Source organism: Rhinopithecus roxellana, chromosome 18 (assembly GCF_007565055.1).
Source record: "Rhinopithecus roxellana isolate Shanxi Qingling chromosome 18, ASM756505v1, whole genome shotgun sequence".
Classification (NCBI taxonomy): Eukaryota; Metazoa; Chordata; class Mammalia; order Primates; family Cercopithecidae; genus Rhinopithecus; species Rhinopithecus roxellana.
Window position 1 is genome coordinate 61,856,735 of NC_044566.1, and position 23,361 is coordinate 61,880,095.

Below are 23,361 nucleotides of genomic sequence, written 5' to 3' on the forward strand. Positions count from 1 at the left end.
AATCAATGGCTTGATACAACCCTTTAAGGGGACTGAATTATCTTGTCTAAGACAAAGTGAACATTATGAGAAAACAAACTCAATATTTTACCACATCAGACAAATGCAAGGCGAAAATTCCCAAAATCCATGAACTGTGCTTACTTAGCTTTCTACTAAGAAGTTTAATTACTTAAATAAAGTCTTTATCTTGAAGGTAGCTGTTAGTAAACTGTATTCCACAATGACAGAAGGGCTACATAAGTCTCATGTTTAATAGTCTTAGAAATATATGTCTAAAAAATAAAAGCAAAGATGTTAAGTAGGAAAACAAACTAAGCAAACATGAGTAAGCTCATCCTTTGTCTAAAAAAGAAATATGCACATGCGCATGTGTTTACCTATAATACATGACGTAAGGAAAGGAAAGAACGAGAAAGGATACTAAAACCACCACATTTAATAGGTGTGACGAGGGGCAGAAGGCAAAGGCTAGAAAGGAGAGAGAAAGAGTCACAGCAAAGTTTGTCTTTTTTTAAAAAACAAAACCAAAAAGTCCTCACATGCTAGAATTTAGTTTCCATGCCAATTATCTTAAAAGAAAACCTCTAAACACTTACCATCAGCATCTAAAATCCATGTTATAAAATGATTATTTGCTCGATACTGAATTACAGAAGTTATTTGATAAGGACAGCCTTCAAAATGAAATGTGTAGTGCTGCAAGTCATTCTGTGGTAAGCCTTCTACAAAGTGCAACATGAATATGGGAGATACTCTGTGGGAGAGAAAAGCAAGAGAAGTTAAACAAATTTAATGCCATGTGTCTGGTTATACAAAAGATGTCTGAAGTGAACTAGTCACACATAACACTTCCAAGGCGAACTGCACTAATTTTTCTTGAGCACCTCCAGATGTGTGCCTTAATTAGAAATGGAGAACTCTCTCTAAGAAGTATGTAACACTAAACCCTTTTCAGAATGGTATCCCAGACAGTTGGAAGTCATCATGCAGTACGACTCTAATACAGGCCATTAAACAAAAATTACTCTGTAAGCAGCAATGCGGCTTTGGCTTAAAGATCTCATGGTAGCTACTTTGTAAAATCCAAGGAAAAAATCCAGACCTTTTAGAATTTTCTTTGGCATCAAGTGCTCAGATTAATTGCTTTTGTTAAGCGGCGTAGGTAATATGTGAAAGAAAGCAACAAACCTAAGATATTCAAATAAGCATTAATTTGGCCTATTTCAGTTATCTCAGGAAGCAAAGGGGGTCTGTCAAATTAAAAGTTCTACTTAGGAAAAGTTCAATTTGTAACTAAGTAGAGAAAAAATACAACATATTGGTCAATTTATTATTAACTTCAAGACAACTGTAATTTCAAAATTATATTTTACCATTACAGCAACATGCTGAACCAGAAAATAGAACCCAGTGGGTCTCAAACAGCTAAATTTAACAAAGTTCTTAGGATGTAAGAAAAACGTTGAAAAGCCCTATTCCCAATATTTAAACAGCTGTCAAAGCTTACTTAGTTTATCAAAATTTATTCAGCCCAAATGAACTTGAATCAATGTCCAAACTGCAGATTATTCAGACTGACAAGGGATAATTTATAAATTAATCCTTGTCAATCATTTTGTTAGAGAATAATCAAGTCCTCAAAATTTAAGTACCTATAAAATAAGAAGTCCTGCAAACAGTCTATAACACTAAACTTTCCCACTTTGATGAAATCATATTTCATCAAATCTAAGATTTCACTAATTATCAAATGTACCACCATGAAAACATGCTGCCACTTAAACTATATCATGGCATCAATTTCACGTATTACCTTTTCAGACAGGCTAAAATGTGAACTGCATGTCTGAATCAATGAACCACAGGAAAACTTGAGATGTAGCCTCATAGCGGGATATGTAGGCTTTAGACACCTGATTATTACTATTATTATTATTATTATTATTTGAGATGGACACTAGCTCTGTCACCCAGGTTGGAGTGCAGTGGCGTGATCTCAGCTCACTGCAATCTCTGCCTTCTGGGCTCAGGTGATTCTCCCACCACAGCCTCCTGAGTAGCGGGATTACAGGCACGTGCCACCACACCACACACTACTATTTTTAGTAGAGACAGGGTTTCACCATGTTGGCCAGGCTGGTCTCGAACTCCTGACTTCAAGTGATCTGCCTGCCTTGGCCTCCCAAAATGCTGGGATTACAGGCATAAGCCACCATGCCTGGCCTGACTCTTAACTAATATTTAGTTCCTTGACTTTATATAATACCTTTCAAGATACTTTCTGAGGCTAGTTACTAAAACAATCTCTTGATCCCTAGACTACATCTCACTAGTTTCCTGCCTTTACATAAGTTTACATGTGGAAAATATTTTAAGACATATTGACGTGATAAATAATGCATGTAAAGACATCTGACACATTTTTATGCTTCTTGTACATTCCAAGTCTTCTATTCTTTCGCAAATTAATAAAAGTAAAAACTGCCAGGACCAAAATCCACACTCAGCCCAATTCCCTGGATGTCGAAGATACTCAGACTCTAGCTGAGTACAAGTACATTCCTCTAGGTAGTAAGAAATGACTTGTCAGAAACCTCCAAAGTCTTCTATGAGATTCAGATAGGATAGAAATTTGCTTTTCTTAACCAGCAAAAAAAGAGACAACAACTGGAGCAATTATATGTTAGGTTTTAAAATATCCTCTTAATTACACTAGCCTTACTGCCACAAGATGGACCAGTACACCAAAGCTATCCAGGGCCTGATGTGGGGTGACATGATGCAGAACGGAGATGATGCAGAATACAGCCATAATGTAGAGTTTTACTACCATGTCGAAAATCTTAGGTGGCCTCCATACTACTTTACGTAACTATGAAACTTTGTTTTTTTGTTTGTTTGTTTGTTTTTGAGATGGAGTCTCACTCTGTTGCCCAAGTCTGACTGCAGTGGCACAATCTCAGCTCACTGCAACCTCCGCTCCCTGTGTAACAAGCGATTCTCCTGCCTCAGTCTCCCGAGTAGCTGGGACTACAGGCACATGCCACCACGCCTCGCTAATGTTTGTATTTTTAGTAGAGATGGGGTTTCACCATGTTGGCCAGATTGGTCTCGAACTCCGGACCTCAGGTAATCCACCCGCCTCAGCCTCCCAAAGTGATTACAGGCGTAAGCCACCATGCCCGGCCAAAACTTTGCAAGTTCCAAATGCCGAATGAATTCCAAATTTTTTCCTGTATGTTAACATCTCTGAAGTCGGGATACACCTTATCATTGATGGGACACAATTAGGCAGCATTTCTGTCTTTTTTTTTCTTTGAGACAGTCTCCCTCTGTTTCCCAGGCTGGAGTGCAGTAGCACAATCTCTGTTCACTGCAACCTCTGCCTCCCCAGTTCAAGCAATACTCATGTCTCAGCCTCCTGAATAGCTGGGACTATAGGCATGTGCCACCATACCAAGCTGATTTTTGTATTTTTAGTAGAGATGGGGTTTCACCACATTGGCCAGGATGGTCTCAAATTCCTAGTCTCAGGAGATTCGCCTGCCTCGGTCTCCCAAAGTGCTGGGACTACAGGCGTGAGGCACCGTGTTCAGCCAGCCTTTCTTAATGGCATATTTTTTAAAAGGTGCAACTTACAAACAGTAGTATCTTGGAGTCAATCAAATGATATCCTTCCCCTTCCTTTTTCTGTTCATATTCCTCTTTGATTCCCCTAGACTCTAGTGTCCTACCTACAATTCCAGCGTGTCTTATTTCCAGCCTCACTGTGGGAGGCCAAGGCGGGTGGATTACCTGAGGTCAGGAGTTCGAGACCAAATTAGCCAACACGGTGAAACCCCATCTCTACTAAACTTTATCCCTAGGTTTTGTTCTCAGACTTCTTCCTATCCACAAGGCCTGAAGTGTCAATGAAGAATGATGCTCAGAGTCTAAGAGAGCAAGTTAGGTTCTCCCTCAACCACTGGAAAACTGGATGAAAGGAATTAACCAAACTGGAACCAAGAGTGAACCAGAGACTTCAGGCTAAGATCCATTTGCATTCACCTAACAACATGTGGTTAAACTCCTCCTATTTAAAGATCTACCCTCAGGAAAAGAAAAGAAAATAGAAAAGAGAGAAAGAAAGCACAAGGGAGCTGTGTTAACCTCTGTTACCCAAAGATAGCAGAGAAACATTGCATCCCTGTCCCACAAAGCGCAGCCACGGTCTTGCACTCAGAGAGACTGTGGCAGTAACCTTTGAAGAGTTTGTCAAGTAAAATGAAATCTGATTCTAAGTTCTTGCTGCTCCATGTCACCATGGTCTGAATGTAACTCCTAAACAACTTACTTAAAGAAAAGTAGCAGATTTGGGCAGGCTAGGCATAATTCACCTGATTTATCTATCAATGGACTCTTTTCCCAGTGGCGAGACATTAGAGATGTGGGTTATCTGAGATAAGGTGTCCAAGGAACTTGATTAGTTTTTAGAATCCTGTATGTTTTAATTACATATGATACCATGATGAACCCAATCACTTTTAGGTTATCCCTAAAAACTATATTAAATTTGTTTCTAAATTCGATTAGATACAAACAAATCAAGTTATACAAATTTCAAAATAAAAAAAAAAACACAAAGGACTTATATAAAGACCTTGTTATTTAAAATTTAAGTGAAACTTCACATACTAGTTCAATTTACTTTTGAAGAAAACAGGAAATGTCCACATTATAAATTCTACTCATAAATTGGCCCACTGGAACTCAAAACACGTTTTCCATTAAAAAACTGTTTTACCTAATGAATCCATTTCCAGATCAGAACGTGAATCTTTAAGGAAAGCAACTTATTTGTATAGTTAAAAAATACATATGCTGCAAGGCAACCAATTAACAGATTAAACAAAACAATGGTACGAGTCTATGTTCAGTGCTGGGGCATGGGAAAAAGCAGGTATGAACAGCTAGATGAAATCATATCCACCAAGCAGCCTCAAGCAGACCCATGGTCTAGGGCAGGATGGCAGATCCCATGCTCTGCTGCTCTTCCCCTCACCTCATCATCAACATTTACATCTCAAAACGGACACCTGGCAGCCAAGGCAGATTACAGACTTCTGTAATCTTCAGACACATACAGACACCTCCTCTTCCTTCCCAGTTAGCCCTCCTACACAAATGCTATCAAATAATAGTGAGGGGCAAAAAAGATATGAGTCCAAAAGGTCAAAGAAAGGAAAATGAGCAAATAAGAAGTCAATAAATAAGAGGACAGAAAGCAAACAGAGAAGTGGCACCTTACCCAGCGGAATGGACAAAGTGAAGACATGAGTACTGTGGAGTGCGTATGCTGATGACAAAGAAGAGCGTATTTTTCCCAGAGAACCCCTAAAAGCCTGGATATTTATGGGCAACAGACGTGGTAGAATGTGGGGATGAGGCCTTGGGCTAAAAACTAGGATAGTGACTGGAAGTGTGTACATAATAAAGAGCACCCTATGCCCCAGGCCCAGAGAGGAACCAGCACGGACTGCAGCAAAGAGTGAAAGGTGACAGGAAAGAGTTTCCAGGAAAAAAAGGGGAGGGGAACAGGGGTAAAAAACTGTGAAGCATCTGAGTATTGGAAATTTATTAATAAGTCTTTAAAGTATTTGGCAAAAACTCAATACATAATAAAACAAATGAAAATAAGGCAAATAATTCCCAGAAAAATAAAGAATTGTAAAAGTGAAACCTACCTATGTATACTGCTTGCCTGAAGAGGGAATAACATACGTATATTAATAACAATGCAAACACCGAGTACTGACTTAGCCAAATACACAATTGCATTGGAAGGACAGGGAAAAGCTAGACAGAGATGGGGCCCAGGTATTGGTGTGAGAACCCTAGTCTCAACTACTATAAAAGGAGAACAGACTGCATTATGGTAGAATAGGCACATCCATTTGAAATGTCAAAGTAAATACTACCTTAATTTGAAGGTTTAAAGTAGATACCTGGGGGAGGGACAGGGGACTACTGCCCTTTCTTCCTTTTGGGACTGTGAGCACTAATGAACTGAGAATTTATTACTTCAATGAGAATAAACCTTTAGGAAAGATTCTGAGGGGTTTCTGGCACATTCAAGGGCATAAAGGTTAATGTTCCTGGTTCTTTATTACATCAAATTAGACCTCAAAACACTTCCTTAATGTACAATTAGACTGAAAATGAAGAGTAAAGAGGTTGTGTACATGTGTGAGTGCATTAATGAGAGAGAAGCAAACTGCCTGAGATGGAACTGACCTGTGAGTTTAAAGAGATGGTGCTCTGGTAACACTGGAAAAGGTAATGCTGACCAACCTCCCCAACTGAGGACAAACAGCAAAGCTGGCAAAATAGAATGAAAACATATCTGCCCAAGGCCACCAGATAGCTTACAAGATGACAAGGAATTAGCGTGCTGAGATCTAGGAGAAGATGGAAATTCAGGCTCATCTTTGAATCATCTTAGTTCTTGAAATCTGATTAAGGAAATCCCAGAATTCTAGAAACTCCATACACTTGGCAGAGGAGAGAAAAACTGAAGCTTGATATCCTTAAAGGGAGAAAAAAGGCGAAAAGAAGGAAAGACACTAGGAAAGACACATATGCCTTGCAGCATATGTATTTTTTAACTAGGAGAGTGGGGCCAGAGAGTCAGCCTACATCGGCTCTTCAGTGGCTTCACCTGTGACAGTGGGCTCACTGGCCAGACAGAGCGAGGCAGTTGGCAATCCAGAAATATATGTTTTTTTTTTTTTTTGAGATGGAGTCTTGCTCATCACCCAGGCTGGAGTGCAGTGGCGTGATCTCGGCTCACTGCAAGCTCCGCCTCCCGGGTTCACGCCATTCTCCTGTCTCAGCCTCCCAAGTAGCTGGGACTACAGGCGCCTGCCAACACGCCCGGCTAATTTTTTGTATTTTTAGCAGAGATGGGGTTTCACCGTCTTAGCCAGGATGGTCTTGATCTCCTGACCTTGTGATCCACCCGCCTCGGCCTCCCAAAGTGCTGGGATTACAGGCGTGAGCCACCGCGCCCGGCCAGAAATATATGTTAACTCAGATTTCACAAAGGTAGATTATTGTCACCATTTTCAATCCTACAAAAAGAAAAATGTAAATCCACCTTCATTTTGTACTAAAAATTATAAGACAATTTTAACTCACTTTTCCAATACCATTTTCCTTATTTGTGATTTACTGTTGCAATTGTTACATGGACCAAAATGGGCAGCATTAAGTGGGTGCCACTCAGGGATGACATTTGTAAAGGTGACCAGACTCTTCATATGCCTATAAAAAAATGACATAATAAATTCATTAATGTTACATGCATTTACATTAATTTAAACCAATGTCTAAAAGTATTCCTCCCCTTTTTCATGATTCATACTTTCTTAATTCCCCAAATCATGTTAATATGGCAATGTTCCTCCCTACTACTCCTAGTAAAGAAGCTCTGTGAAGATGCTCCATGTTAATTTCCCATAGCTTTCAACTATGAGATGAAGCAAGAAAAAAAGACAGGGTTCCTCAACAGCACCACTGACATTTTTCACCAGTCTTTGCTGTGAAGCACTGTCCTGTGCACTGTAGGAGGTTAAGCATCATCCCTGGCTTCTACTCACCAGATGCCAGTAATGGCATCCAGTTGTCTCCAGATGTTGCCAAATGTCCCGAGGGGGACAAAATAGCCCTCTATTCTAAGGTTGTCAAATTTATTAGAGCTCACCCCTTACTCAAGTAACTCAAACTGGCTAGCCATTACAGACAACCAAAAATGAAAAGGGGAGTTTCCAAACATAAAGTCAGGAATACATACAACTTAACTTTTTTTAATCCTAAAAAAAAAAAAAAAAAAAAAAAAGCACTGTGAACAAATTTTGTTTTCATAGGTTATACAAGTTCTAAATTTGCACTTTAGTCTGAATACTTGAAAGCATGGCACATGTATACATATGTAACAAACCTGCACGTTGTGCACATGTACCATAGAACTTAAAGTATAATAATAAAAAACAAAAAAAGATGACCTTTAAAGATGTACACTAAACCTCAACTGCATCCACTTTAATACAAATACTTGTAATTTAAAGAGCAGTTACGTATTACTTAAGAGACACGAGCTTCCTTTCTAAACAATAGCAAATACTGACAAATCCTGAGAGAAAGCAGTCTGTTAAAAACAGATTAGTACTCAGGGAAGTTAACATTTTAAAATAAAAGCAACATAAAGATATCAACAAATGCACTGACTGTATTTCTGCTAAATTCTTTTTTTTTTTTTTTTTTTTTTGAGACGGAGTCTTGCTCTGCCCCCAGGCTGGAGTGCAGTGGCCGGATCTCAGCTCACTGCAAGCTCCGCCTCCTGGGTTCACGCCATTCTCCTGCCTCAGCCTCCCAAGTAGCTGGGACTACAGGTGCCCGCCACCTCGCCCGGCTAATTTTTTTGTATTTTTAGTAGAGACAGGGTTTCACCGTGTTAGCCAGGATGGTTTTGATCTCCTGACCTCGTGATTCGCCCGTCTCGGCCTCCCAAAGTGCTGGGATTACAGGCTTGAGCCACCGCGCCCGGCCCAAATTCTTAAATTTTCAAAGACAATTGTTATGTAAAGGCTCCTATGTTTTAGTTTATAAAAAGGAGACTGTCTCAGCAAGTAAGTGTTAATTCTCCGTAAGACATCTGACGTTTCTGAACACTTCCTATGCAAGGAGGGCATGGCACTGGACACTCATCCTCCAAACAACTCTCAGAGGCAGGTGCCATTCTTATCCCCATTTTACAGATGGGGAAAGCGACACATAGAGTGTAGTGATTAATAACAGACCTGAGATCTGCCTCAGAAGACTTTTTAACTGCCTCTGGGTTACACTTTCCAAGTTGAGTAAAAAGCCCTTACACTGGCACTAAAAACAGCTTCACAAAAACAGAGGAATTTGCTGGATAGTTCTCCTTCAGATTAAGTGGAAGTAAGTTTTAAGTGATGACATATTAAGACATATTTAAGATAATGTCACTTCATTTTAGCTTTTCCTCTATAACTACTTTCATTTTTAGAACAAAGTAAGATTATTTTTAAAAAACAAAAAAGCAAACCGAAGCGGCTAGTGGCTTCCCTCCCTTGAGCTCTCACAGTTTGTGCTATCTATCCCTAAACTGCATTTAACATCTTGCATTCAAAGTTAACGTTAAGCAGCCCAAAGATCAGATTAATTACGAACTCTCCGGACCTCTATTATGTGGTCATATATTATCTCACTACCTAAATAGTAAATTTGGCAAAGATACACTATTTCCAGTGCCTGAGTTCCTAGCACACAGAACATACTCAACCAAAAACTGTCAAACAACTAAGATATGGATTCCAGAAGAGCTACAATTAAGCTGATTTTAATCAGCAAGCTTATTTATATTATTTAAAACCCAGGTAGTGATTAAGGAGTATAGCACAGTGAGCAAGAAAGTCTTAGAGGCCAGAAAAGCCTAAGTGTGTCTCCTGACTCTGCCACTTACAGTGTGTCATCTTGGGAATCAATCTAACCCCTTTCAAGCTGTCATATCCACAACTGCCAAATGAGGACACTAGGATCTTCCTCACTGAGTTACTGTGAGGAGAAAACCAGGTAATTTACATAAATCAATGATAGAAGACTGGAAACAGATGTGTTCTCATACTCACTTGCTTACACTAAATTATTTATGTCCTAGGTATGAATAAAATGTTAATACTCACCCTGTTCTAGTGGGGGTTTGGGGGACTATTACAAAAGTTTACTTAACAAAAAGCTTAATATGAAAATGTATCTGACCCAATTTTTACATCAGAGTAAAACAGGCCCTTTGGAGAGGGGACACGGATTTTTCTGCAGAGCAGCCATGATATATCTTTGTTCCATGGCTTCTAACACGATCAAACGATTTCCCTGTATCACCACCACGCCAGTATCACTCTGTTGCCTATCAGCTGCCATCTCCACACATTCATCTATCTCAGGATGCGTAAAGGGACCAAATCCTTGCAATATTCCTTGGATATGTCGGCCAACAGTTATTTTCTTTTTTTTTTTTTTTTTTTTTTTTGAGGGAGTCTCGCTCTGCTGCCCAGGCTGGAGTGCTGTGGCCGGATCTCAGCTCACTGCAAGCTCCGCCTCCCGGGTTCACGCCATTCTCCTGCCTCAGCCTCCCGAGTAGCTGGGACTACAGGCGACTGCCACCTCGCCCGGCTAATTTTTTGTATTTTTTAGTAGAGACGGGGTTTCACCATGTTAGCCAGGATGGTCTCGATCTCCTGACCTTGTGATCCGCCTGTCTCGACCTCCCAAAGTGCTGGGATTACAGGCTTGAGCCACCGCGCCCGGCCCCAACAGTTATTTTCAAGGTAACTTCTTGTCCATAATTTTTTTCAACTCAGGAGGGTTAGCTTTGCTCATGGTGTCTACTCCGTGGCCTCTCTTACCCTGTTCTAGTAGATCTAACCAGTTAAAAACAAACAAACATTTTGTTGCCTGCATTCCCTGGAGCATCCTCCCAGACTGAACTCTCCTTGACTACTCCTTAAATACCTAAAAACCATTTCATATTTAGATAACGAATATCTAAGTACTTTTTTTTTTCTTTTTTTTTTTTTTTGAGACAGAGTGTCGCTCTTGCTGCCCAGGCTGGAGTACAGTGGCGCGATCTCAGCTTACTGCAACCTCCGCCTTTGGGTTTCAAGTTATTCTCCTGCCTCAGCCTCCCAAGTAGCTGGGACTACAGGCATCCACCACCATGCCCGGCTACTTTCTGTATTTTTAGTAGAGACGGGGTTTCACCATGTTGGCCAGGTTGGTATCAAACTCCTGACCTCATGATCTACCTGCCTTGGCCTCTCAAAGTGCTGGGATTACAGACGTGAGCCACCATGCCCAGCCTTCAAAAGTAATATTTTCATATCACATTTTACTTTAGTAACTTAAAGAGACTTCAAGTTTTCTAACTTAAGCAGTTAAGTTAAAGAAAAGTGTGGCTGGGCATGGTGGCTCACACCTGTAATCCCAGTAATTTGGGAGGCTGAGGCAGCTGGATCACTTGAGGTCAGGAGTTTAAGACCAGCCTGGGCAACATGGTGAAACCCTGTCTCTACTAAAAACACAAAAATTAGCCAGGCGTGGTGGCACACACCTGTAATTCCAGCTACTCAGGAAGCTGAGGAAGGAGAATCGCTTGAACCCAGGAGGTGGAGGCTGCAGTGAGCCAAGATCGCACTGCTGCAGTCCAGCCTGCGCGACGGGAGTGAGACTCTATCTCAAAAAAACAAAAAAAAGTGGAAAAGAGTTATTTCTATTGTAATAATTTGAATACATGACCAATTAAGCCAGTTTGGTCATCTTAATACCTTGCCTCCCTGACTCCTCTTCTAAAACCTATTCCTCTCCTTACGTGGTAGGTACAGGTTGAGTACCTCTTATCTGAAATGTATGGGACCAGAAGTGTCTCCAAGATAAAGAGATAACCTGGAGATGGGACCTGGGCCTAAACATGAAATTCATTATGTTTCATATACACCTCATGCAAAGCCTGAAGGTAACAGGTACATCAATCATGGCCTTTCTAATACGCCGCTGAGAGGCATTAGGAGAAGTAGAAAGTATGGCTGAGACAGTTCACGTGTAAGGCTTCTGGAGGTGGTTGGTCTTTCACAGGACTATGGGAAGAAATGAGGAAGTTTGCATTACCTCTGAGAATTGCTGCTAGCCTCCAAGAGTCTAAAACCAGTGTCTATAATGTTAGAAACCTAAAGTAAACAAGCAAAACCCCTCGTCTCTAATAGAGGAATAAACAAAAATGCCTACAGTTTCATGGCATTCTGAGAGGTATTCTTACTCAGCAAGGACTCTGGAGAAGGGAGGTGTACTATTCCTCTCATCGTCCCTATTTCCCACTGAAGAACTCCTTAAGAAATCTCCTACTACCAGTCTATCAAACCATGAGGTTTTGACCCTTCCAGTTTAAAGAAGCAAGCAAACTGCAGTGTCTCGTGCTCAAATTGTTCTTAACCTTAGTGGTAGAGAAACTAGAAGGACCCATTTAAAAAAAACAAAAGAAACTAACCTTTTCTGATACTGGTGTCCACACTGCGAACATTCAAAGTCCCAAGAAAAAGAATATAGGAAGAGCTTCTCAATGTGGGGTTCTAGTTTTAAGAGCAGGGGAAATGCAAACACGGGGCTTTCCATATCACCTTCAAAAAGAAAAGGAAAAATTACTGCTCATAATAATGGCAAAAATTAAACCAAAATTATGAACTACTGTCTTTTCTTACTATATTTACAGCATGAATATGTGTTAATACAGTATGACAGAATAAGTCACCCAGAGCTAGAAGAGGGGAAGTTTATAAAGCATTTCTCTAAAAATGTCCATCATAAATATTTGATTAACACTTCGATCTCTTTCCTTTTCCTTGGCAGACATTTACGAAAATGTCTTAAGACGAAAAGACACAAAAGACCCATACTGTCTTCCATCTTTCTAGATTTCTCAGGAAAAAAAAAAAAAAATCTCGGAACTATAATAGCCTTAGAGTATATTAAAACAAAAATTGATGAGGTGTGGTGGCTCACACCTTGTAATCCCAGCACACTGGGAGGCCAAGGCAGGAGGACTGCTTGCGTAAGTTACCTCCAAGAATTGCTGCCAACCTCTAGGAACCTAAAAACAGTTTCTATGACGTTCGAGACCAGCCTGGCCAATATAGCGAGGCACTGTCTCTACAAAAATAAAATGAAATAAATTAGCTGAGAGTGGTGCCACACACCTATAGTCCAAGCTACTCAGGAGGCTCAGGCAGGAGGCTCATTTGAACCCAGGAATTTGAGGCTGCAGTGAGCTATGATCATGCCGCTGCATACCAGCCTGAGTGACAGAGCGACACCCGTCTCTAAAAAAAAAAAAAAGGAAAAAAAATTATGGAAATGGTTTGCCATAGATGTTAAAAAAATGTAACCAGTGAAACACTGTAGAAACACATCAGAATTGGCCATTTCTATTCTGATCATCTTGTTCCACCTGTGGAAAGGGCATGGCCACCCAATGGTTAAATGACCAGCCTCAACTCTGGACTCTTCATCTACCGTTCTTCTTAACTTTTCAGTCTAATCCTTTCCTTTAACAACTTTATGATTGAAGATTTGAATCTTGTCATTGAAAATAACTGAACAGTGAATGCTGGCTTCCAGCTTTGAGACTGGAAAGTAAGGTAAGTAGCAGAATCTACATGCTTCTCTTACATTCTTTTTCTTGGTTTCTCTCCTTCCTATTCTCAGAGGAGCTTAGATGCTGCCTTACTGATTTGGCCCAAGAGACTGAGTCCTTCCATGCCTTCCCTAATCTGGACAGAGCCTCACTTCCACGGTCCAGTTCTCCCCCTAGTCTGGAACTACAGTTGCCTGGAACAGTAACCTTGGCAGGACCACAAGGCAGACAGTAGGTGTTATTACCTAAGTAATAACAATCATGTGGGGTTTCTAAAAATTACTGATTTCCTGAGCCCCATCCCTGAGATTCTAATTCAAATGTCCCTATGATTGGTATTTACTTTTAAATTCCCTTGGTGCTTTTTAATGCACAGTTGAGGTTAAAAATGGTAGATTTGTCTACTGGGAAAAGTACTAAAGAAGCAACTAACAACTTGCCCCCTAAATATTCTCCTGGTTCTGAGAACTGCACCCACTCTCAAGAGGTGGGACACCAGCCTGCATATTTCTAGGGAACAGCTCTGCCCTACAATAACGTACCCAGTGGTAGATTCCTAAGTCAGACCACTCAGATTCTCTCTCCCAAGAAGATGATCATCCAAGGTAATCAAACAGTGTTATACTTCCTTATGATGTACATATTTCTACATGGTAGATGAGTATAATACAAGCAAGTTATACCCTAACCCTAAGCATATTCTATAAATATCAGTAGTTACAAAGGCTATTTTAGTCACCTTTGTGGGACAGTCTCACTGCTACTTTTGAATAAAAACATTAAAAAAATTTTTATTTTTTATTTATTTATTTTTGAGACGGAGTTTCGCACTTGTTGCTCAGGCTGGAGTGCAGCGGCGCAATCTTGGCTCACCGCAACCACTGCCTCCTGGGTTCAAGCAATTCTCCTGCCTCAGCCCCCCCGAGTAGCAGGGATTACAGGCTCCTACACCACGCCTGGCTAATTTTTTGTATTTTTAGTAGAGACAGGGTTTCACCATGTTGGTCAGGTTGATCTTGAACTCCTGACCTCAGGTGATCCATCTGCCTCTGACTCCCAAAGTGCTGGGAATACAGGTGTGAGCCACCAGGCCCAGCCATAAAATAAGTTTTTAAAAGCTTTTTTGTAAGTAGAAATACAAATAAATCTCCTAGAAATGAAAATATGCAACACCATATGCATAAACAGTACGTCACATAGCACAATTTTGTGATTCATTACCACCCTTTAAATCCGCATTCTAAGTAAACATTAATTGGAAAAGCAAACAATTTACATTTCATAATCACAATATAAAATCTTCAGGTCGAAAATACATAAAGTTCTCCGTGAATTAAAATATCATGAAAGAGCTCAAAACACATGGTTAAATAAGTTATATTTAATTAGTAAGATCTTCAGCTAAAATATAGCACCTATCCTTGAATGGGCAGTAAAACAAGAGAGGAATCCTCCTGCTTTGAAAGAGCTGTATGCTTGCCCAATTATTATGATTACACAAAATAATAATTTAAAAATTCCTTCTGTTACATAGAAAACCAGGCCCATGGCGGAGGTGGAGCAAAAGATGTAACTTCGTTCCAAAAATAATTATCTGGGATAAGAAGGGTAGTGATTCAGGCTGGGGGGGAAACCATTCTTTAATTCAACTGGGAACTGAAGTAGGGACTCTAGAAGGGAAATGGTACCTGCTAAATGCACCACAACAGCCCCTCCATCTAAACTCTAGGACCTTATGGAAAAGGCTCCTTCGAAACGAGTATTCGCTCAACAGATCAGCGGCTGGGGGTGATGAACCTGGTTAACCACAAGGAGCCTGGTGAAAAGTTTTAGAGTGACAGAGTCCTACATCTTGACTGTAGTAAGGGTTACAAAGCTGTACAAGCTTAAAAAGGGTCTCACTATATGTAAATTATACTTTGATATAAAGAAAAAAGAATATTCATTCCATCTCAGAGTCTATCTGATGCATAAATTAGAACAGTTCTTTAGGTCTAGAGGAGGAAACGTCAGAAATCTGGAATATGAAAAGTCAGATTTTTATAAGAACAGAATATATATGTATAAGTCCATAAAAACAAAGCAGATATACAATAATTATATATCAATTTTAATAAAATGTAGGAAAAAAGTGAAAATTAGGGGACAGAAGCATGAGTCAAAGAAATACGTCAAAAGCTGTCCAGCATGTACAAAAGACGCCATGCTTCCAGATATATTATAAAAAAAAAAATATATATATATATATATATATATACACACACATATATATATATATATTTTTTTTTGGAGACAGAGTCTCACTCTGTCCCCAGGCTGCAGTGCAGTGGCGCGATCTCGGCTCACTGAAACCTGTCTCCCAGGTTCAAGCGATTCTCCTGCCTCAGTCTCCTGGGTAGCTGGGACTATAGGCACGTGCCACCACACCCAGCTAATTTTTGTATTTTTAGTAGATACCGGGTTTCACCATGTTGGCCAGGATGGTCTCGATCTCTTGACTTGGTGATCTGCCTGCCTCGGCCTCCCAAAGTGCTGGGATTACAGGTGTGAGCCACCGTGCCTGGCTGTATAAGTATATAAATATGTTATAAATATATTGTCAATATATTACAAAAGATCATATTTTATAATGATCTGGAAGCATGGTGTCTTTTGTACATGCTAGACAAATCAGTTGCAACAAGTGATTTTATTATAAAATATAAAAATAATTTTTTAATATAAGTTAAATGTCACTCATTGAGAGAAAAACTAGAAGGCACTGATATTTTACATAATATGGGTAATTACTAAGAGGAAGTATCGTATTCTGCTACTCTAACATTAATAGAAGAGTTAATACAAGAATAAAAGGAAAATAAAACAAAAAGCCCTTTCAAAACAAAAACAAACAAAAAAACCCACAGCTCCTTTTTGTAATACTAAAAAAAATTTAGAAAGGTTTGGTCAGACACTCTAACTCACTTGCTGCACACCACTCCCACAGGCCAAAAACAAAGTCACAGAGAACAAAGAGGTCCCATCCTTGTGCCCTTTCTAAAGGTGAGGAAGCTTTCTCAAAATGCCATCAGCATATTTCTCTTAATATCCACTGGCCAAAACTGTACCACATGTCCATTCCTACAGCAATCACTGGTAGGGAAAAAGAATTACTATGGTTGGTTTAGATGAGATTCTAAACCCTGTGTACATGTAACAATCATGTGGGGTTTCTAAAAATTACTGATTTCCTGAGCCCCATCCCTGAGATTCTAATTCAAATGCCCCTAGCACTGGCATTTACTTTTAAATTCCCTCGGTGCTTTTTAATGCACAATTGAGGTTAAAAATGCTAGATCTGTCTGCTAGGAAACGTACTAGAGAAGCAACTAATGATATGCCCCCTAAAATTCTCCTGGTTCTGAGAACAGCACCCACTCTCAAGAGGTGGAACACCAGCCTGCATATTTATATAGAATGGCTCTGCCCTACAATAACCTACCCAGTGGTAGATTCCTAAGTCAGACCACTCAGATTCTCTCTCCCAAGAAGATGATCATCCAAGGTAATCAAGCAGTGTTATACTTCCTTATGATGTACATATTTCTACATGGTAGATGAGTATAATACAAGCAAGCTATACCAATTACTTACCTAATGTGCATCTAAGCTGGGGTTGAAGGCTAATAAAAATTTCATCTCTAACTTCATTCAGACAGGTCTCTATCTCTGCAAATATTTCTGAGGTAAGTTTTTTACAATCTCCATCTAAGAAAATGCAAAGAACATTATCAATTCCTCATCGATGTATATCTTGCCACAGAAAACTGAGACATTCCCAAGAATGAAAGCTGAGTCAGTAAGTTCTGCAAACAGAGACAAAAAGCAAAACACCAAATTTCCTTAATTCTTTCTCTGTGGTATACCATATATTCCCTTAATGTGTGTTATCAGCACAATATCATTAGTACTTACTGAATGGGTAAGATCTCAGGGAAAGCCTTTCTCACCCATATAGTCACATGTCTAGCAAAATAACCTTTCAGATACTATGTCTATATCTAAAACAGCTAAAGAAGTTACCTCCTTATGTGCAATTACTTATACTACAAATGATTTATTCATTTATTCCACTCTGCGTAACTTTTATTGAACTTAGCCAGGTCATGGGAACAGGTAACTTTATAAGGAGTCTTAATAAAGTTACAATTATTTCCCAAACTAATACCTCGTATAGTTCCCTTCTATGTCATTTTTGAGGGGTCTGAAGGGGTCTTCAGTGGCAACATAGTGTTTATTTGGTTCCACATCCTGCTTTGTCTACACAAATTTGCTTCATTAAAAACTCTGACCAGCCTGGGCAACAGAGTGACACCCCTATCTCTTAAAAAGAAAGCTGGGTATGGTGGTACACACCTGTAGTCCCAGCTACTCAGGAGGCTGAGGTAGGAGGATCGCTTGAGCCCAGGAGGGTTAGGGTTCTACAGGGTGCAGTGAGCCGTGATCTTACTACTGCGCTCCAGCCTAGGCAAGTGAGACACTCAAAACAAAAACAAAAAAACAGAACAACAACAACACAAAAATGGCTACTTATTATACAGTGACTGAAACATAGCACTTGTGTGTGTGTGTGTGTGTGTGTGTGTGTGTGTGTGTGTGTGTGTGTGTGTGTGTGTTTGTAGACAGGGTCTTGCTATGTTGCCTGGGCTGATCATGAACTCCTGGGCTCAAGCAACCTTGCAGCCTCAACCTTCGGAGTAGCTGGGCGTTACAGGCGCACGCCACTACACTCAGCCAAAACGCTGCTTTACTAATCATTCTCCTATTGCCAAACATTTCAGTTATTTCTTTCTTCACTGTTATAAATACTATCGTGATAAATACCTTTGGGCACGTATCTATGTTTTGGATCACTTCTTTATGGTAATATTTATTATCTTCAAAATGGAATTACTGTGACAAGAAACTATCCAAGATTAGTAAGAAAATTATTTTGAATAAAAGACTCCACATGCATCTGACTCTACTTACTCTTAAGCTACAAATAGATCTTTTCACTCACATCTCTTATAAATAATTCATACAGCCTGATCACACTCTGCTTATATGTTTCCCTAATGAAAATATCTGGATTCTCCTGTAATATGAAATAAGCATTAACCAGAATTTTTGTTATTTGACCACGCCAAAAAACACATTGCAAAGTAATGCAGCTCAAACATATAAACAACCAGATTATAAAAACTAAATTTATTCTGTAAAAAATTAGTAACAGATTAAAAACATAAAATGAAAGTTAATTCCAATATTGAACTGCTGCTCTTCTGGAACAAACAACTGAACTGTCACCTACTTAACACTGGGGTTCCTGCAATTAGAGAAAGCAGAAACAGAAGAAAAGTCAAGGCAAAAAAGCTTGTGAGAAACTGAATTTTAAAAATTGCAAAAAACTGTAAATGACTGACACATACAAAAAGGTTCAAAGAAAACCTACATTGAAACAAAGTATTTCTTACCAAAACCATAACGTCTTGAATGGTCTAACCAAAGGTGGTTAGAAAGCACTGAGGTATTTTTTTCTACATAATGAAAATGGAATTATATATCGGTACAACCATTCTGGAAAACTATTTAGCAAGACCTTTAATATTCATATTTTAATATCTCTCCTAGGATACTAGTCAGTAATGAATTTGAAAGATATATGGATATTTGTCCTGGTGTTAATTTATAACAGCAAAAACTAGTAACAGCCTGAATGGTTAATAACAGGGAAACAATGTATAAGATCCATATAAAAGATTGTAAGACCAACTCAAAATTTTTAGCACATTAATGAGTAAGAAAATACCTACAATGTCAAGCAAAGAAAGCTTGGTATGATGTCACATCTGTCCCCAAAATATATATGGCCAAGTAAGATCAGAAAAAATATGTTATCAAGACACTTCAAGAAGTTGAATGAAAGTAAGGATTCTTGCCCTACAAGGTAGCCGTAATAATTTTAAAAATATGAGTGCTGGGTTAGACAAAGTAACCAAGAGGATAAAATTGAGAGTTAAGGAACAGCTGCACACATACATGAAATGTTGATACATGCTAGAGGTGGCATGGCAGATCACGTGAGAAAAAGTGGAGCTACAAAAACTGGCTATGCAAATGGAAAAAAAATGGATCCTTACCTCATACCACACATCAATATGAATTCCAACTGAAAGAGGAATTTCAATGTCAAAAGCAAAACTTTATAACTTTTCAGTGAAAATATAGGTGAATGATTTTCTGACCTTGGGAATAGCAATAATTTCTTTAAAAAGCCATAAACATTACTAGCTCCAAATGGAAAAACAAAGACTTCCCTATAAATCAAGATAGCTTTGAAAAAGTAAAAACACAAGCTGCAAATTGGGAGCAGATTCAGCAAAACATCTGACGTAACTCTAGCAACAATGATACAAGAACAAACTCATACAGATCAATTAAAACGTGACAATCAATAGAACAAACAGGGATAAGATACAAAAGGCATTTCACAGAAGAGGGAACAAATATGAGCAATATATACACAGAGAGTCAACAACCTTTTCAAAATGTGGAAACGGCAAGTCAAGATCACAGACGATTTTATATCACTCAAAGAGCAAAAATCTCAAGTGTGAAAATAAACCAAGGAGAATATATGGATCAGGAAGAGCTCTTATATACACTGTTAATGGGAGAACTGATTGGTACAACCACTTTGGAAAACTACTGTCATTATCTTGTAAATTTGGACATGAGAATCTGTAATTTTCCATTCCTCTGGTATACAGAAGGGAAACTCTTACACTGTGCCTCAGGAGACTTGCCCCCAAATGGTCACAGCAGCAGCATTTATAATGGCAAAAAAAAAAAAAAAAAACCAACTGTCCACTGACAGGTAGATGAATATACTGTTATATTTGCAAAATGGAAGTATTATATAGTAATGAAAAATCAATGAGCCACAACTACAAGCAGTCCTATAAATTTTTACAAGAAAAAAAGGTCCCAGAAGACCTACTGTACAACCCCCTTGTTTAAAGTTCAAAACAAACTAAATTAGGCAATACAAAGCGGCCCCTCTTCGTCCGTGGTTTTGCTTCCTATGATTTCAGTTACCTGAAGTCAACCATTGTCAGAAAATATTAAATGGAAAATTCCAGAAACAATTTATAAGCTTTAAATTTCAAGCCATTCTGAGTAGCATCATGAACTATCTTGCTGTCCTGCTGTCTTCCATTGGCAACGTGAATCTTCCCTTCGTCCAGTGTATCCAAGCTGTCTACACTTCCTGCCTGTGGTTCACTTAGTAGCCATCTGGGTGATGCGATCTATTGCCATGGTGTTGCAGTGCTCATGTTCAAGGAACCCTTATTTGACTTAATAATGGCCCCAAAGCACAAGCATAGTGATGCTGGCAATTCAGATACGCCAAAGAGAAGCTGTAAAATGCTTCTCTTAAGTGAAAAGGTCAAAGTTCTCAACTTAAAAGAAAAAAATCATATGCTGAGGTTGCTGAGATCTAAGAACAAATCTCTTATCCTTGAAACTGTGAAGAAGGAAAAAGAAATTGGTGCTAATTTTGCTGTTGCATCTCAACTGCTAAACTTATGGCCACAGTGCCTGATAAGTGTTAAGATGGAAAAAGCATTCAATTTGTGGGTGGAAGACACAATAAGAAACAAGTGTTCCAGGCCGGGCGCGGTGGCTCAAGCCTGTAATCCCAGCACTTTGGGAGGCCGAGGCGGGCGGATCACGAGATCAGGAGATTGAGACCATCCTGGCTAATACGGTGAAACCCCGTCTCTACTAAAAAAAAAAATACAAAAAACTAGCAGGGCGAGGTGGCGGGCACCTGTAGTCCCAGCTACTCCGGAGGCTGAGGCAGGAGAATGGCGTGAACCCGGGAGGCGGAGTTTGCAGTGAGCTGAGATCTGGCCACTGCACTCCAGCCTGGGCGGCAGAGCGAGACTCCGTCTCAAAAAAAAAAAAAAAAAAAAAAAAAAAGAAACAAGTGTTCCAATTGACAGCAACATGTTGAGCCACATTTACTTTACTTTTTTTTTTTTTTTTGAGACAGAGTCTCACTCTATCACCCAGGCAGGCTGGAGTGCAGTGGTGTGATCCCAGGTTCAACTGATTGTTCAACCTCTGCCTCCTGGGTTCAAGCAATTCTCCTGCCTCAGCCTCCCAGAGTAGCTGGACTACAGGCGTGTGCCACCACGCCTAGTCAATTTTTATATATTTTTAGTAGAGATGGGGTTTCACCATGTTGGCCAGGCTGGTCTTGAACTCTTGACCTCAGGAGATCTGCCCGCTTCAGCTTCCTAAAGTGCTGGGATTACAGGTGTGAGCCACTGCAACTGGCCCACATTTAATTTATTCTTAATTAAACTTGATCATAATTATGTAGGTATAGGGAAAAATGCTATATATACAGGGTTCAGTACTATCTGTCCCCCATTATCTGAGAGGAATACCTTCCAAGACCCCAGTGGATGCCTAAAACCTTGAATAGTAACTAAACCCTTTACACATTATGCTTTTTCCTATAACTACATACCTATGATCAAGTTTTATAATTAGGCATAGTAAGATTAACAACAACTAATAATAAAATAGAACAATTATAACAATACGCTGTAATGAAAGTTACATGAATGTGGTCTCTCTCTCTCTCTCAAAATATATTACTGTACTATACTCATCTACTTTCAGACCTTGGGTTACATGAAACCAAGAAAAGTACAACTGTGATAAGCGGAGACTACTGTATACTGTTTAGATATATACATGTAAGAAAAACTGAGAAAAGATGGAATGATAAAACACACTCAGATGATGATTACTTATGGGGGGAGGTAGAGAATGGGATGAGAGGAACACATAAGTAAATATAAGTTATTGGGAGTGTCTTAATTCTTCATACGTTGGGAGGTGGGTTCATAAGTATCCTATTTTACAGAGAATAAAATGAAAAACATATCCCTTAGGGTGATAAGAGATCTTAGGAGGTTGTGTGATTATGGGTGATTTTTATTCACTTCTTCATTCTGCTTTTCAGTACACTTAAAACTAACCACTATTATCCTGACAGGCTAAGTAAGATAGAAGCACAGTCTCACAGTTTTGAAAAAGACTGCCCAGGCCGGGTGTGGTGGCTCACGCCTTAATCTCAGCACTTTGGGAGGCCAAGGCAGGCAGATCATGAGGTCAGGAGTTCAAGACCAGCCTGACCAACATAGTGAAACCCTGTCTCTACTAAAAATACAAAAATTAGCCGGGCCTGGTGGCAGGCACCTGTAGTCTCAGCTACTCCTGAGGTTGAGGCAAGAGAATTGCTTGAACCTGGGAGGCGGAGGTTGCAGTGAGCTGAGATTATGCCATTGCACTTCAGCCTAAGGAACAGTGAGACTCCATCTCAAAAAAAAAAAAAAAAAAAAATCACAATAGCGAAGACTTGGAACCAACCCAAATGACTATCAATGATAGACTGGATAAAGAAACTATGGCACATATACACCACAGAATACTATGCAGCCATAAAAAAGGATGAGTTCATGTCCTTTGCAGGGACATGGATAAAGCTGGAAGCCATCATTCTCAGCAAACTAACACAAGAACAGAAAACCAAACACCACATATTCTTACTTATAAGTGGGAGCTGAACAATGAGAACATATGGACACAGGGAGGGGAACATCACACACTGGGGCCTGCTGGGGAGTGGAGGGGTTGGGGAGAGATAGCATTAGGAGAAACACCTAATGTAGGTGACAGGTTGATGGGTGCAACAAACCACCATGGCACATGCATACCTATGTGACAAAACTGCACATTCTGCACATGTACCCCAGAACTTAAAAAAAAAAAAAGACTGACTTTAGGGCTGTCAGGATAATGTAACTGGTATTATCTCAAGCTTCGTGATACTGTTCCTGGGCTGCTTGCTCCCAGGCCTCCAGAAAACAGAAGCAATGGACGGTATCTTTCCCACATGCTGGGAGACAAAACTCAACATTAATGTTTTTAAGGAGTAAAGACAAATAGGCTGGAATGGTGGCTCATGCCTGTAATCCCAGTACTTTGGGAGGCCAAGGCAGGAAGGGTGCTTG

General features: G+C 39.6%; 1 protein-coding gene across 2 annotated transcripts in view; it reads right to left on the minus strand.

The window, feature by feature from the left end:
• Positions 1-23,361, minus strand: part of USPL1 (ubiquitin specific peptidase like 1) — a 43,162-nt gene that overhangs the window by 5,725 nt on the left and 14,076 nt on the right. For both annotated transcript variants that reach the window (XM_010367082.2, XM_030922458.1), the window contains 4 exons: positions 16,880-16,993; positions 12,104-12,233; positions 7,180-7,305; positions 600-757 (listed from right to left, as the gene is read on the minus strand). In XM_010367082.2, coding sequence (XP_010365384.1) covers positions 600-757; positions 7,180-7,305; positions 12,104-12,233; positions 16,880-16,993 — 528 coding nt within the window. The remainder of the gene's footprint in view (positions 1-599; positions 758-7,179; positions 7,306-12,103; positions 12,234-16,879; positions 16,994-23,361) is intronic.